The following is an 18,180-nucleotide window of genomic DNA, read 5'->3' on the forward strand; positions in this document are numbered from 1 at the left end:
ATTAAACATGTGAACCAAAATTTGATGGGAAATTACTGTAACTTCTAAGTTAACCAAGGAATGCACTGGTTTCACACTTAGTCACATTTCAATGACCAGTTAACTGAAAAATCAGGGTTTGAATTGTTAGCCACATGTGGAGCAGGATCTGCTTACCCTTCTAGAGCACAATAGTTTTTGGTGAGGTTTGTGCTGCTTATTCTTTAGTTTTCTATGTTATGTCATGTGTACTGTTGTTTGTCTGTTTGTCTTTTTCATATTTAGCCATGGTGTAGCCAGTTTATTATTGATTTGTGAGTTTAACTGTCCCTCTGATATCTTTTGTCCCTCTTTTTTCAGGCATATAATTTCAAGAGTTCACATGATAATGAACATGTGTACTTAGTGGCAAGTTGATGTAACCACACCTTAATATGGTAAACTGTCTTAATCAAAACCTTAAGCCTGATATGGGACAGACAGAATTAGACAACAGAAAACATATAATGACCCTCAACTGATTTAACAATGGGAACAAAATATCTCTTTTAAATTAAAGATCAGACATCAAATAGCAATAGTGCAGACAAAGATCAGATACTATCTAGCAAAGGTCATTTTCATCAGATATCAAAGTTTGCAGTTATACATCATTCCAATGTCTTGACTTCTATGTTGACTAAGTCTCATTTACAATTCCAAGACTTGTGGAATAGATCTGGAAAATCTTATGTTCTCCCCCTCCTCCCCCCCCCCTTTCCCCCAAGTCCAACAGTGATTTTCACTACAAATCAGATAAGTATGGTACAATAATACTTTTACAATTTCCTATGTTAAGACAACTTTTCACTAAAAGCATGTACAATGATACTTTTTACAATTTCCAATGTTGTGACAATTTTTCATTCTGTTTAATTTGACCCTGAGGCCTTGTCATTCTTACCTCTTTAAATTTACTGCTAAGAACTTGTTCCATTTTATCTAAAATGACATCTAAATATTGAGAGAGTACTATTTTTGGACATTCCTCAGCAAAGTTGACCAGTGCTGCCGCTCCATGTGACTGTACTCTGGGATTAGCATTGTCATCCATAATCTGTAATAATTCTGGAACAACCTGAAATATAGGAAAACTTGGTTAAATTCTAGTTCAACTCATCTAAGGTGAAGTCCACTACTTGTAATAATTCTGGAACAACCTGAAATATAGGAAAACTTAGCTAAATTATAGTCAAACTCATTTAGAGTGAAGTCAACTTCTTGTAATAATTCTGGAAAACCTCATTTAAAGAGAAATTAATTACTTGTAATAATTCAAGTCCTAAAATACATGTTCGATTTGTGAAAATTCATCTATAATTTGGAATGCACATGTTTAAAATAATTCTGATACATTGAAAAGGATCTGTACACGAATTGTTACAATACTGATATATCTTGAAATACTTACTGTGGATTCATATATTTTAATGGGTGCCAATTTTCATGGAATTTTCAAATAATGGTGAAGGTTAAGTACAATTAAAACGTTTCAACTTGCTGCAATTGTTTGTACCTAAGTCAGGAATCTGATGTTCAGTAGTCGTCATTTGTTGATGTCGTTTATTAATGTTTCTCGTTTCTCCTTTTTTATATAGATTAGATCGTTGGTTTTCCCATTTGAATTGTTTTCCACAAGTAACTTTTGGGGCCCTTTATAGCTTGCTATTCGGTGTGAGCCAAGACTCCTACAAGACCGTACTTTGACCTATAAGTTTACTTTTATAAATTGTGACTTGAGGATGGAGAGTTGTCTCATTAGCACCAATACAACATCTTATATCTATTAGAAATAATTTGTAAGTGTCTCCCTACAAGGTTGAAACAAATATAATTGTAGAGTTTTGAATGAATATCTTACCCTGTTATGATATTTCTTTTGAAATAAAGGACCAAAATCTCTACACAGCTGACCAATAGCATTACATCCAGCATATCTCACTCGTGGGTGCTGCAAGAAAAAAAGTAACTTTTTCAATTTGCCAGAACTAAATATCATTGTAGCTTTAGTGTACTTCTCCACTTTTTCCTATATTTAATTGTCCTAAGACTCCACCATAAGTGCAGACCAGAATCAAGCATTTTCATGCAGTAATCCTGGATGTTGTCTTTTAATAGTTAAAAAATTACTCTTGTTCAAAATTTCAGTTATTACCTTTTTTACAGAGATAAAAAAAAACAATTGCTTTTAAAAACCGAATCATTTTTTTTGACATGTACAAATGCTTAAGAAATGTATAAGACACATATAACTTACTGGGTCTTTAAGGAATGGTAAAATTGCATCCAGTATATTATTAAGCATTCCTTCCATCTGCTGATGACAACCTTCAGCACAGGCAGAAATAGCCATCAACGCAGCATGTCTATATCTCCAGTCACCTGTTAAAGTAAAGTAAATCTATCAGTCTCAAATCACATGTCAAAATTAACAAATCAAAGAGCTGAAAGCTCTGAAGAAAAATGACGCCACTGTCTCTAATATTGGGATAGTTTTTATGCAAGTCTTGATTTTCACATACCGTAATTAGTTTAACAATGCAACATGTATCGTAAGCATATAATTGATATTCGTATATGTGTGTGTGTGTGAAGTGAAGGTGACAACTGGCTAGTTTTTTAAGACAAATGAATAGGTCAAGACTAGCTGAATTGTACAAATAAATACCGTAGAAAGGCTTGTATATTTCTCACTGGTACATAGTCTGAATCTGAGTCCGTTCGCTTCCATTCACGTTTGCGCCCACTCATTTTCACCCCTTTCACTTTCACACCCTACATGTTCGCATCCAATCTTAATTGGTTTTGTGTTTAATAACTATGTAAGCAAGTGTTTTCTTATAAGTATAATTGTTGTCATTGTCTCAAAATAAAATGAGACAGCAATTTTTTTTTTGGTGTTGAATAAATCTTAATTATGTTTTGGATAAGGTATTGCTAAAAATAATAATAATCCTTTCTAAATAAAGTGGTATTTTGTCAACGTTTTATTTTGTGTTGAATAACTCTTAATCATGTTTTGGTTAGTGTATTGCTATAACTTGTTTCATTGACTTGTTTCAAAATGAAGTGAGATTCTGACTATGTTTGTTTCTGCGTGTTGAATAAATTTTATCATGTTTTGGTTATATTAGTGGATTGCTATATTTTGGTTTCTATGTTTTATTGTTTCGTTGTTTCAGATCAATGGGACCAAGCTGTTAAAAGCAATCATCTTTTGTGTTTTTTCCTTTAAAATCTTCAATGTTTTACTCATACCAAGCTATAAATACAGTCAGTATTTACACCAAAGCAATTTAAAACAACAACCATAATTTTCCAATTATTCAACTTGAATTTGAATTAAAATTGGGCGTGAATGAGTAGAGTGTGAATGTGCCAACGTGTAGGGTGCGAAAATGTATTGGGCACAAACAGACCTGATGCCACACAGTCTGAACCCCCTTCTCCCACAAAATATTAAGTAAATAATCTTTTTGTTACTGCTATCAAAGGTCTAATGAAACTCAGATAGTTTCAAACATTTGTCAAAGAATTCTAGTCAAACTGGCACCTAGTTAAATTGGCACCTGAACGTCGTAGGAAGGCGTCCCAGAAAAATAATAAAATAGCCTTGCCAGACATTATAATTATTTGGACTAAAACATGAGATATTGTGTATTTTTCTGCATTATTTTAACCAGTTGAGCATTTTACAGGATTGTTGGTTTAATGCTGTTTAAACTTTACTGAAAAACAAACACCTTAAATTTGCTAATTATTTGGCATGAAAGTTTGATTTATTGAAAGGGACTCATAGTTTTCCATTTTATTTTAATAATTGACTTGTTTTTACAATTACACAAATTGTTTAATTGTTAAAACAACAGCTTTGGTAAGGGCTTCGTTGTTTACCTTTATACACTACATATTCACTTTCGTTTCGTGGTTTACCAAAATACACAACAACATATTCACTATGTACTTGGTAACAGTAATTAATTAATTGAATAGAAAATATTATATCAAATATTATTGGATGCCGAATTGACGTCGAATAGGTGCCGATTTGACTAGATGCCAATTTAACCAGGTGCCGACTTGACTTGTACGTTTCAATTCCTCTGCGATCGTTTGCGGTATTTTCTTGAGAAAACCTATTTTCCATCATCAAAGAGAAGAAGAAACTGCTTTAAAATGATTCTGGAACGCTTCATGATTGTTAAAATAAGTTTAATTCACTCAAAAACAATTTTAAAACTTGCGATTAAACAGGAAGTTTCCAAAGCACGTGTAAAAGAAGAAATTAACCGGTGAGAGTGGAAATCCGTATATGACAGATATCCCTATAGTACGACTTTGAAAGTAAAACAGTTCAATCCTTTTGTAAAACAATCTTTAATATACCTATCACATTAATGTTTGAATGGTCTTAAGCTTATTCAAACCATATAAGTTGGTATGAAACACCAAAACAGAATGAACAATAACCGATTACGTTTTGTAGTTTACAAATTCTAAAACTGGTTCCCGTCAAACTACAACACTTTGTTCGAGTGTAGTGGAATACAAGCAAAAACCAGTGCAAACTGGGTCCTGGCTGGTTTAATACTACACAATGATGCATAATGATAACACAAGCAGATTCCAGTTTGTTTGGAAAATAGGAAATACGAAACCAAGCGCGGTAGGCAGAGCAATGTAATGAAGTTCAGGTCGGCAGTTATGGAACAATGACTGCGTCATTTTCCAAAAACAATGTGTTTCTAGTCACATGTCAAAATAAAGTTAATAAACATATGTGGTATGTTTGCCAGGATATGTGGTAATAACTATTCTGTTACATATGTGGTGTGTTTTCCAAAATATGTGGTTGCCTAGTTTTCCTATTGTGAACTTACCATTCTGTAAAATCTGTGGTATGTTTGCTAGGATATGTGGCAGCCTAGTTATCCTATTGTGAACTTACCATTTTGTAACATCTGTGGTATGTTTGCTAGGATATGTGGAAGCATAGTTTTCCCACCTAAGGCACAAGCCAGTCTATCTAGGGCACTTTCAGCTGCTATACTATTGCTACAAACAAAAAACATTTTACTAAGAGGATGGAGACCAACAATTACCACAAAGTAGTAGTACAAATTTATCTATTCAAACTTAAACCTTAAAAATAAGAACAAATACCATTTTAACAACATCTTGACCAACTCAGTATGCAATCCACTTCCCCATAGTCACACAATATTTCAAACTGAACAAAAAAGTTCATATTTTTTAAATAAGTGGCTATATTTTACAATGAAACAAGTTTATTAATCTTTAAAAAAAATCATTCCTGTTATTCAAGTCTTCAAAAATGTACTGCTAATGAATTCACCTACAGCAGTTTCATAAACTGTTACCTTAGCCATGACATCTTCCATTAGAAACTCTATATTTACATATATATTGCATATTCATTGCCCTCTAAACATTTGAGTCCGACCATTCTGAAATACAACTCTATAGTTACAAATATATTACCCTCTTACCTTTCAGTATCTTCTTCTTCTGGTTCATCTTGAATGGACCAGTCTTCTTCTTCCTCTAGATCTACCATCAGTGCTAGAACTTGTGGTACTGTAATAAAATACTGTGGTAAGTTTTGGGGTTCATCAATAGTTTATTCTAAATTGCTTATATTTTACACAATACTTGAGTGAATAGAACAAGACTCTCAAATAGATGATAAAACAGAGGTTATACTCTACAAAATAACTTTTTAAATTGTTTCTCAAAAAATATTCTAAGATGACTGGTATATGTACTTTTTATATGTCCCCTTTACCTCAAGAACTCCACTGGCAGGAGAAAAATGTACTTTCCAGACATCCTTATTTCCATCAGTGTAAAGCTTTAAAGTTCTCAAATGTAAATAAAGTCCTTTACTGCATACATAAAGGTATACAGACAATAAAGTAAGCAACAACACTTGAAAAAATTCTTCACAAAAACTCAATGTTTGTCAAGTGTTGTGGGCCAAATTATTTGGCTTTACTTTATACCTGTCAGTGTCATACTTGTTGAATCTAGACATATATATATATTTACAACTGCCAGATTCGGTTTCATGTGATTTTCTGATTTTTTATATTTAAAGAAAAATTAAAGTGCTTTTTTGTTTGTTTGTAAGGATGAATTAAAGAATAATCACAATCTAGAAATTCATTTCTTTTTTTCTAATGTCCTGATCGAGGACCATCATTTACCTAGAAGAGGCATGTACTTCCCAAACTTTCTAACCATGGCAGGAGCTGTTTCAGATAAAGTTACAATAGCCTCCATTCCTAACTGTCTCATACTGTCAGACAAATTGGCATCAGAAATAACCTGGTGAAATATCAATATACTTGTTAAAAATAATAATTTCTTGATACAACTCAATGAAACAGTCCCAGGTTAGTGGTATGGCTATGCACCAACTATCATGTTTAACCCAGCCATATTCTATCTCGAGACTGTTGCTTAGTGACAGTGGTTATAGCTTTTTGCACACAGTATTTCATATTTGTTTTTAGTTAATTGCTTTGAACATAAATTAGGCCATTAGTGTTTTTGTTTGAAGTAAGTTACATTTGCAGTTTGATGCCTTTATAGCTTGCTGTTGGTTTAGAGTTTTACTCATTTTTTAAAGTTGCACAGTTGCTTACATCTTCGTCATTTAGTCTCTTGACAATGAATCCTACCAAAATCTGTTTATTTCTATATAGATATTAATTTGAACATGCTAGTTGGATTTTTTACTGCTTTCAGTCTAGTACATGCATCTCCTATTATTCAGATACAGCAACATGCAGGACTAAATGTCTTAAAGTAACAATAACATCTAGAAATGATTTTATATCAGCTGGTTAAGAACTTTTGTACATCGTATTTTAATGGTTTTTTTCATTTGGTGTCGATTGTAGAGAGTTTCTAATACATCTATAAATAATACTTCTTACTTGTTCTATTCTACCTTGTTTTTGTTCTTTACCATGTGGGCTATAGAGTACAGAGGTTTTCAGTTTTGGATTTGTGTCACATGTTGCTGTCTTATTCATGTAATTAGCATATATCATATTGATAGTGCTGCATCTTTATGTTGATTTGCAGTCTTCAAAACAACAGTGTAGGTCATTGTTTGTATTTTAGTGATTCATGAAAATTAAAGGTCACTATTAAGATATATTTAATTACCTTCAGACAAAATGGTATTATATTATCCATTTGAGGTCTGAGGAATTTTGGAACATTCTCTGCCAATTCTATCAAACATTTCATCAAACTGTCATCATCAGCTGCCAAACTTTCATTCATACCCTGAAATTATCATAAATTCATGGAAATGATGATTCTTGTACAAACACCACAATTGTCTCAAATCAGTTGTGAAGGGGTTCATTGCAGGGCACTTTGATTTTGTTCTTGTTCAGAAATATCTGATCCACAACTTCAGATGAAAGTCTGTTTCTAGGTTTTGTTACAACAAGTCCTGCACATCACAAAAATTATTTTCTACCACAACACATAGCAGTCTCAGGATTAACTTATTAATTTCGTGAATAGATATCAATTAGAATATCGAAGGGGGTATGTCTAATGGAATTATTGGAGCTAAAATGTGAGGAGAAATATTTTCAGATTTTTATAAAAGGGTAGCAAATATTTCAGTACTCAAATTGTACTCAGCCTTCCAGGCAAGTACTCGAGTACTCCTTGCAATCCCTACTTTTAAAGTGATGAAATAAGTGATTATTTATATCATTAGCTACAAGGAAGTCCATGGTTATCAACTGACCTGTATCATTGGAGGCAGTAGATCTTTAAAGTGATGTAATAGATGATTATTTTTATCGTTAGCTACAAGGAAGGCTGTTGAGGCTTTGATGGCTTCAAACCAAACTTGTGGGTTATCCCTGTCGGCTAAACATCGAGTTAACATCTGTTTAATAACATCCATATAGTGGCTCTGCTGTTTACCGAATATTCCAGGAACATTTCTGTGATATATATATTACATTTAATGGAAATAAACATCTTCTATATAAATGTTCTCTACATAACTAAAAGCTTGCTACATTACAATTTGTCATTTAAACATTTAACAAGAAAGGTAAATGTATGAAAATGAATTGCAACATGCTTGTTTGAAAATAGTGACCGGCTTTTTTTTCAACATTTGTTATATCAGTAGATCATATTGTAAAATGGATTATAAATGATTTTATACACGTTATTACTTTTGCGATATTACAAAAAACTTCATACAAGAAGCACAAGAAGAAAACTTTTCTCAAGTTTCAAGGCCAAAATAGGGGCGTATTTAAGACAGATTTTTATGTTGTTTTTAACTTACTTGAAAATATGAAGAGCACTTTCCCGTAAACCTGAATCTGGAGAACTTGCACTTTCAAACATAAACTTCAGGACTTCTGGCCAGTTCATGTTTTCTTCTTCATCTGTAAGAGAGATAAAATGATTAAATAACTAATGACTCAAAACCAATCTGTATTGCTCCCCTTCCTCTCATGCAACGGGTGAAGCCTGACTGATGATAGGACAATGTTTGAATAGCAGCTGGTCAATCAGATTATATTTTTTTTTAAAGAATGAGATTTAATAATCAAAATACCTTCTTTTTTTAGTTGTAGTGACAGACATAATTTAGACATTTTTACATATTTTTTTTACTCTTAAACATAATAATCACTTAACAAAAGCTGTCCCTTACTTATTATTCAGACCAGTTGCACTAAAATTAGACCATGATTGAAAGAGGACATCAGTTAATAAATGCATCATTAAATAATATCTAAAGGAAATGGTTCCTGCAATTCTTGACCACAATAGCCGATTTCTATTGAGCCAACCTGATCACAAATTTTAGAGCCAAGTAGGATTTGACGTATCAAAATCAAAGCCGTCTCTGTGTTTCTTTGTTACAGCTTGACCTTGACAGCTTCAAGAAAACCTTTCCAGTAGAAACTTACCAATCATATTTCTAGCCAACTCGGCTGTTGCATCACACACCTTTCGTCTGACAGGGGGAGTTAACTCTTCTGTTATAGCAGACATTAATTTTTCTTTCACAGCTGCCTGGAGCTCTGGTGACAATTTTGGCCATACTTCTTCAAATTCATTTGTAAATAATCTTCTTAATAAAACAGATGACAGTGTTCTTATCTGTAAAAGAATTGATAATTATATATACACAAAAAGGGCAAAGTCAAACCAGGTTTTATTTATCTCGCATGCTTGTTAATTATGCACGTCAGTCTGTCTGTTGAGGAAAACTTGTAAATGTGTCTCATATATTAAGGAGACCTTGTGTTAACATGTCAATGTGTCTCCTGAACTAACATTGGTAATTTGGAACAACAACTAGATATGTTACTACAGACTGGACTAACATTGGTAACATTAATAGGGTTTAGTATCTTGTCTTATGTACTAACCTCTATAGATATGTTACTATTGGACATAGACTGGACTAACATTGGTAATTTTGTAGGGCCCGGTATCTTGTCATATAATCCCTGCAAAACAATAAAACAAATTTAAATTTATACAATGTCTCGAATAATAATCAATCTACACTGTTAGTCAATGAGGTGCTATTTGTGTTGTTCAGATTTTTTTCTTCTAGCAACTTGTATAGAAGTTTCTACAAATGAAATTAACTATCCTAATGGACCTGTTATATCAGACCGCTTATTATTATTATTATTACACTTAGGTCATCATCTTAGGTTCTACCCATGTTCCTTTCAAATCTGTGTCACCATAGCCATTTATTACAGTACATTTATATACTAGTACTACACTATATGTTGTGTGTACTATCTATTTACTACGTTCATTCATACATTCTTACATTCATTCATTCATTGACAGACAGACTTTATTCTATACTACTCTGCATATTATGCTTACAACCCCGCCACTTTTTCTAGCACTAATGCGAGTTTCACACACTTTAGCACACACGCTACATAGGGACATCTTACTTTATTCCCTATTTTCAGGTAAGCACATTTTCTTTTAGGCCTTATCATGCATGTACTTATATCCAATTAATAGTTCAATTTATAAGGAAACTTCAAGTTAACATTTGAAATAAATCTATAATACTAAAATTACGAGGTCCAATTTGTCAGCCGTCATCACGTGAAAACGACGAATCAAAGAATTCAACTTTATATACAACTTATATAGTACAAAGGTGTAGATTAAAAATTACACCACTCCAGGCCCTTTTGTTTTCCACGTAATTAAAATTGCCAATAATTAAGAAGTTCCGGGTCGAGTCCGATACCGATACCAATAGTATAATCACCTGTTACTTATTACCTTATCTGTACGTTCCGCATCTGACAGGGGCACAACCAAACAGTGTATGCAGGATTAATATGCTATATACACGGGTCATAATCACAGGGTTGACACTACTAAATTGTCAAATTGTTACCTATTGCAGTATTTTAATCAGTAAGATTTTCTAAGGTAAGGCTTAAATTAAAATATTGATTGTTTGCCCTTTACCGACCGACCCTATGAATTTGTTGCGCCTGAAAATCTTTTATTTGTATTTACCAGCAAGATTTTATTTTATTTTATTTGTTCGTTCCTACCAAAAATCTTATATTTGTATTTCCCGCTCAAAACTATTATTTATACCTGACATGAATCAAAAGTGACAAAACCCTGTAAAGTGGAGAATATCTGGCAGTAAAATCGCCAAGTTGTCCATACAGATCATTTATAAATGCGATGTAAAATACGTGACAATTGTCAGAGTTTTAAGTCTTTGAAAACAAAATAGTACTGTGCATATGAATTAGCTTCACATTCTACGTGATATTTTTTTTTAAAACTATAAATAGTCCCAGAAAACTTATTTTTTAAAAACAAAACGGACACAAATGGCATTATGCAGAGTTTGTATCTATAAAATTAAATATTATACCTACCTGCCTACCCATGACAAATAATATACCGAGCCAAGTTATTTTTTTGGGGAAAAAAATAAAATATTTTACCTACCTACCTACCCTGTTTCAAAACATAGGGTCGGAAAAGGGCAAACAAACAATATTTTAATTTAGGCCTAACAATACGAATACTAAAAATCTGGACTAAAAATAAGGCCTATAGGTACAGTTTTCAATTTGTTAGCGGGCATGAGTGACATAAAACAGCGAATCAAATAATTCACCTTAATTTATAACTATTTATAGGACAATGTTGTTGATAATAAAAAATACTCCATTCCAGGACCTTTTGTTCTCCAAATAATTAGTATTTATCATAGACTAATAATTGATAAGTTTCAGTTCGACGGGTTCAAACAGAAAGATTTGAAAGCAGAGAAAACTGTGTATCTTATAATCGGCATGATTTTATCAGATGACAATACTAATACTAAAGTAAGGCTTGCGCATAGTTATATACTTTAATTCAGCGATGTCACGGGTGTGTTCTAGTGTTTATTATAATTATCTACTTTCAGTGTGAATAAATGGTTTTGCTACATCGTTATTCGTCACAATATTCAACGCCCTAATGATTAGACCAAGTGGCCATATTACCCTGTGACATCTGTAATACATCGTTTCAACACATAACATTACAAAACATTTAAATAAAGAATCATAAATGATAACTAAGTTGAAGTCCTCTAGACTCTAACCTTTACGAAAACTCATACAACCTATATAGCTATTTCAAGCCAATAAAAGGGGAATGACAACTAAGACTCTAGTCCATAAATGCATACCTGCCAACTTTTGAAAATGCCCATGGGGGTTTTAGCGCGCGACAACAATTTCAAAGGTTAAAATTCTTTGCGACGACTATTTTGTGCGTGCTGTTTTGTAGTCTAAAAAAAGTGTCATATTTGCATGATTTGTAAGATGAGCTTACATCCCTTTTTCTTAAGTTTATTTGCATGATTCTAGTTATTATATCAGCAGAAAATATGAACATGTAGCTGTAAGACCAGGAATTATTTTCATGTGTAAGGATACTTAATAGTTGTTGACTATTCCAATTTAAAATTATACACAAGGAAGGAACTTTATCAGGTTGGGAACAACACATAGGGATCCCCCCTAAATGTTAGGACAGTAAAAAACACTTTTTTTTAAGTACAATTGAGCACACATTCATATTATTTGAAGAAACTTTTCCCAAAGAACTATACATCTTATGATCTCTCTGGTATTATATGGTCAACACATGTCCAAGAATTTTGTTATGTTCTTGGCTTTATATCTTCTTTATTATTCAAAATAATAGGACTCTTCATTTAGAAAAGCTGTCATACCTGCCAACTTTCACGATTTAGGCGTGTACTACACGATTTTGACCCTTTGTCACGATTGCACGATCGTGTTCCTGAAAAACCCTCTAAAACACGATTTGGTGAAAATCTACCCGAAAAATATTGTTGTTCCCGATTTTGAACTGTGTACAATGGAGGAAAATCGTGTTCAGCCAATCAAATTGTGTGTTTCTCATGATCAAATTAATCAGCCAATCAAAAACGTTTTCTCTCAAGATTGTTTTAACACGCTAGATATTGAACTTGTGTTGTATTTCCTCTGTTGCTCAGAATTGTAAAAACGTGAACATGGCAAATGATTTTTCAATTGCAAGGAGGTTCTTACTTAGAATAAGAATAAAAGCATGGCTGATTGACAAAGACAATGATGCAGTACTACCACGAATATAATAAATAGTAGTTTATTTACTAATTTAATGACATAACATGAACACTTGGTGTAACATAATTTTATTTATGTATAAGTATTCAATCATTTAAAGTATAATGTACTATTCATTATTTTTCACTTGGACCCCCAACCCCACCCACATCACCATGAGGAATCCCTTAAATGAGGGACTACCCTTAGTCAAGGGGCCACTCTTGTAAAAATAAAATAGAAAAATGTAAATTTATTAACTTGAAAATGGGAAATTCTGACATTATATTTGGAACAGCTTTTCTAAATGAAATGAATGAGAGGGAACAACAATATTTTTCGTGTAGATTTTCACCAAATTGTGTTTTAAAGGGTTTTTCAGGAACACGATCGTGCAATCGTGACAAAGGGTCAAAATCGTGTAGTACACGCCTAAATCGTGAAAGTTGGCAGGTATGAAAATGTTGCAGGATAGTCAACCAGTTGACGGTGGCCGCTTACTGGTAGAAGATGAAGGATGCATTATTTATGCATTTTTTATAGAGATCAATATAGCCCATATGACATTCCTATCCTCATATATAATTTGAATATACGTTACTTCTCATTATTTTACTTGTATTATGGAAATTATTGATGCTGCAATGTTTATGCACTTTACTCTTTAGTTTAGGGCCCATAATTGGAAATAAAAAAATATTTTCTTCGTGTAACACTTATCGTAAATATACCAAATGATGAGATAAGGTAACCATGACGTTTATGACTTGTCTTCGCATCATTTTATCTTATAAGTTATACTTTAAAATAATTTAGCGCCAAATGTTAATCATAAGTTAAATCTGTGTACCACGTGTGGATGTGGGCATATCGTATCTAAACGATTAATGGGGTATAATAAATAAGACATCAAGAATAAGGCAGTAACAAAGCACTTTAAAATATCTGATCTACCTCATTCTGTGTTCTTGAATCGTTATCATCACTCATTAAACCCTGCAAAAGGGCTTCGAAACGTGCTTGTTCGTCAGCCATGTTTGGTGTCAGACAGTAAATTTCACCTTTAACCTTCGCATCCCGCCATAATTATCTCCCTTGGCAAAAGGAGCCGTTATTTTATGATTCTTTTATCAAATGGCCTTATTATATTAATTCTAACTATCTGCAATTTTTGGCCAATTCCAACGAAATGAATTGTTAAAGGTGACAAAAAAAAGATTAGCCCTTTGTTCCTTTTTTTTTTTTTGACAACACCAAATGTCACATCAATTTCCTGCTTGGGGTCTTCATGACGAATAACGTTTGAATATTCTTGGCAAATCTTGCCAAATGGTGTTAACGGTAATTTTTGTTGAAAATAACTTAACAACATGAGTTTTTAGATTTTAATGAAACATCTCAAGAAGAACCTCGTTTGATTGTTTGATTGTTGACTTTTAATCATCACTGACATTTTAACTTTCAACTGTAAAGTATTTTTTGTTTTAAGTCTCATATTGCCGAAACGACTTTTATAGATAGATGATCATAGATACTTTATTCAAAAGAAAAAAATTAAATACAAGTTTACAGAGAAATAAACAATATAAATAAATACAGATATGCAATAGTTAAGGTAAAGAAATACAGTACATTCTAACATGACGTCCTTCAAACGCTTTGAGTACACACCCGTGGTAAAATATGAATATATTTCATGGGCTGTTCCCATTGTACCCCCACGTCATATGTTTTTTAATGAATGAGCGACTCGACGTCATAGAACAATGACGTCAGAATATAAGCAATTTACGGGAAAATACACGCTTGTGAAACGGAAAATCATCACAACAAGGAAACGTTAACAAATGATGCTAAAATGAGTTATATTAGCCGTTTTTGTATACATATGAGACATATAAGTACAATAATAATTAGATTAATCTAAAATTATCTAAATATGTTATTATAAATAGTTAAAGCATCATCATTTATTCAGTTTGCTCCGTTATTTTACGTCAATTTAATAGTGCGTTTATATATTGGAACGGCAAATAATGCCATCACCTAGAGCGCTTCGATCCAAAATAATTGCCGTATTTGTCCTATTAGAATCGAAATAATTCATGGGGGCTTGAATATATCTAGATTTTACCACGGGTTGTCCCTTTATGCCGATATTTTACCCCTCGCTATCGCTCAGGGTAAAATATTTGTCATAAAGGGCCAACCCGTGGTAAAATCACGATATATTCAAGCCCCCATGAATTATTTCTTAAATAATCTAAAATGAAGTACAAAATTATGATGGTTTAGTATGGTGTTCAATATCACTGAACTATATATGGGCCAGCTGAAGGACGCCTCCGGTTGCGGGAATTTCTCGCTACATTGAAGACCTGTTGGTGACCCTCTGCTGTTGTTTTTTTTTATATGGTCGGGTTGTTGTCTCTTTGGCACATTCCCAATTTCCAGTCTCAATTTTATTAGTAAGATCTAGCAAGGATTTGTATAGTAAGAAGGATTTTACTATACAAACCCTTGGATCTAGTAACATGTATAATGAAATTTAAGGTTAAACTCATTAGAAGGGGACAAAAAAACAGTACCGATGCTTATGCGATTACATTTACATGAGGGGGGGGAGCTTACTTTTTTATTTATACATATAATGATTGGGTTTTTTTTAATATTAAACGTTAAACAGTGATCAAATTGACACTATATTTAAACTTTGTGAAAATTTAGTTTGTAGAAACAATTTTCGTTTGTTCTTCAAATGCGAACAGCAAAACAATGAATGAAATTCTTCGCCTATATCACCAGAACTATATAAGCAACGAACATGTGCTTTCGTGTCTGGCAATGTTTTATAATCTCCCCTTGTCTATACGTAACACATGGTAGCCTGCTCTCAATTTCCATCTCCCCTTGTCTATACGTAACGCATGGTAGCCTGCTCTGAATTTCAATCTCCCCTTGTCTATACGTATAACGCATGGTAGCCTGCTCTGAATTTCAATCTCCCCTTGTCTATACGTAACGCATGGTAGCCTGCTCTGACAATCTCCCCTTGTCTATACGTAACGCATGGTAGCCTGCTCTGAATTTCAATCTCCCCTTGTCTATACGTAACGCATGGTAGCCTGCTCTGAATTTCAATCTCCCCTTGTCTATACGTAACGCATGGTAGCCTGCTCTCAATTTCAATCTCCCGTTGTCTATACGTAACGCATGGTAGCCTGCTTTGAATTTCCATCTCCCGTTGTCTATACGTAACGCATGGTAGCCTGCTCTGAATTTCCATAAGGTAAACACATTTTTGTTATCAAGAATATTCAGGTAGTTCTCAATGTCCAATGTTTCCATAAGGTAAACACAATTTTGTTATCAAGAATATGCAGGTAGTTCTCAATGTCCAATGTTTCCATAAGGTAAACACATTTTTGTTATCAAGAATATTCAGGTAGTTCTCAATGTCCAATTTTTCCATAAGGTAAACACATTTTTGTTATCAAGAATATTCAGGTAGTTCTCAATTTCCAATGTTTTTTTTTTTTTTACCAGTCTATAGTTTATATATGCATTTTAGTGAGTTTTGTATTATATAGACGAGTACCATGTCTGTCTGTATTGATCAATTAGCCTCATGTTGAACTCTGATTAAGCCACTTTGGGAAATGTTCATTGTGTAGGTGACAAATATTGCAATTATAAAACAAGTACAATGCAATTAAATGTCATATATACATTTTTTTCAAAATCAATAAGCAATTATACGAGGGGTCAGAATAATAGTTGATCCACACAGTCGCATGCATGAATTTAAGTGATAAAAGTATGAAGAAGAAAACATAGTGGTATAAATATATATATAATATAACTGGATGATGATGTATAGGAGTTGAAACAGCACAGCACACCACCAGAAAGTGTCCCAGTATGTCACGACAGAATTGAAATAGTAACCGATAACAACAGCACAACACTCCACCAGAAAGTGTCCCATTATGTACAGAATTGAGATAGTAACCGATAACAACAAAACTGGATGATGATGTATATAGGAATTGAAACAGCACAGCACTCTATCAGAAAAATCCCCATTATGTACAGAATTGAGAGATTGTTTCGTAGCAGATAACAACAAAACTGGATGATGATGTTAATAAAATGCACATATCACTTCTTCAGAGAGTGTCACATACTATGATAGGCACACGCAGAATGCTGTCCGGATAAGTCTGTTTGTGAGTGTTTATCCCATTAAAACTTTAACAATTGGTGTAATAGTACAACAAGAATAAACTATTTTGGGTCCTTTTATTGCCGACTATACGATATGGATTTTACAATTGCTTAAACGGGCACTGTCTACGAGATATATAAAACTTTTTTAGTTCAATCATTTATGAAAGAGAAATTGTGAAATAATAATTCGCTTTTATCGATCAGTATGGTTCAATATCGTCAAATTTAGCTAATAACCATCGATACTGAATTATTCACTTGCAATGAATAATTTAGCCTTTTAAATCCACATTCATGTGATATCCCATTTAACGAAATTAGAAAAAAAAATAGTTTTGATTATTCACTATACTCAGCGTTAAACCAGACATGAGCATGGCGCTATTTATCAACTAGCTGATGTGTTTTTTTCTGTATCTAAAGAAGAAAAATAGAAGAAAAGAACTCCTTAGCTATAGATGGCTACACATGGATTATGCGTGATCATTTATTAAGAGGAAAATAATGTCAACTGATTGAAAGCAAAACCATGGTGAATCATTTACATGATTGAATGATTCTATCCACAAAATATCATTCTTATACAAGTAAAAATAGTGATTTTAAACCTAAAATATGAAATTAATCAGACCTACCAAAATCCAATTGCACGAGTTCGCGATCTATTAATATCTCACGGTATTTATGTATGTATCGCAGTATCGATATCAATAATTAATCAGATGGCGACTAGACTAAAATACATTGTGTTCAGGTATCGTTGTACTCGTAACGTTCTAGCGAAGATAGATCGAAAAAAAATTGTCCTTGTTTAAATATAGACGATTATCTGTACGTGACACAAACTAATCAGTATAAACAGGATGCACTGTTACAGCACATTTCAGTCAGTATGTAGCTAATGGTAATATCTTTGGTTAGCTTGCTTGTTAGCTGAACCGTGAAGTCATTGTTAGGTAAGGTAAACTTCCTTCCTTTAAAGTAGCTTAGTCCTACACAGAGAAAGATTTTTTTATCTGTTGGACTAGTCTACTATTAAAGGAGGGAAGTTTACCTTACCTAACAATGACTTCACGGTTCAGCTAACAAGCAAGCTAACCAAAGATATTACCATTAGCTACATACTGACTGAAATGTGCTGTAAAATATTTATAGTATCAATAACAGTCATACATTTTGATATACCTCATTGTTTACCATTCATACTCTTAACAATGCTGAAGAATAC

At 33.0% G+C, this 18,180-nt stretch overlaps 1 protein-coding gene across 1 annotated transcript in view; it reads right to left on the reverse strand.

The window, feature by feature from the left end:
• The window catches only part of LOC134712883 (importin-5-like), a 36,908-nt gene extending 23,094 nt beyond the window's left edge, over nucleotides 1–13,814 (reverse strand). Inside the window, exons 1-12 of the mRNA XM_063574869.1 lie at nucleotides 13,677–13,814; nucleotides 9,474–9,554; nucleotides 9,009–9,201; nucleotides 8,375–8,477; nucleotides 7,817–8,018; nucleotides 7,216–7,338; nucleotides 6,246–6,366; nucleotides 5,529–5,616; nucleotides 4,967–5,073; nucleotides 2,276–2,400; nucleotides 1,880–1,969; nucleotides 923–1,096 (exon numbers count right to left, since the gene is read on the reverse strand). Coding sequence (XP_063430939.1) covers nucleotides 923–1,096; nucleotides 1,880–1,969; nucleotides 2,276–2,400; nucleotides 4,967–5,073; nucleotides 5,529–5,616; nucleotides 6,246–6,366; nucleotides 7,216–7,338; nucleotides 7,817–8,018; nucleotides 8,375–8,477; nucleotides 9,009–9,201; nucleotides 9,474–9,554; nucleotides 13,677–13,757 — 1,488 coding nt within the window. The 5' untranslated portion in view covers nucleotides 13,758–13,814. The remainder of the gene's footprint in view (nucleotides 1–922; nucleotides 1,097–1,879; nucleotides 1,970–2,275; nucleotides 2,401–4,966; nucleotides 5,074–5,528; nucleotides 5,617–6,245; nucleotides 6,367–7,215; nucleotides 7,339–7,816; nucleotides 8,019–8,374; nucleotides 8,478–9,008; nucleotides 9,202–9,473; nucleotides 9,555–13,676) is intronic.
• Nucleotides 13,815–18,180: the final 4,366 nt, after the last annotated feature.

Source organism: Mytilus trossulus, chromosome 3, assembly GCF_036588685.1.
Source record: "Mytilus trossulus isolate FHL-02 chromosome 3, PNRI_Mtr1.1.1.hap1, whole genome shotgun sequence".
NCBI lineage: Eukaryota > Metazoa > Mollusca > Bivalvia > Mytilida > Mytilidae > Mytilus > Mytilus trossulus.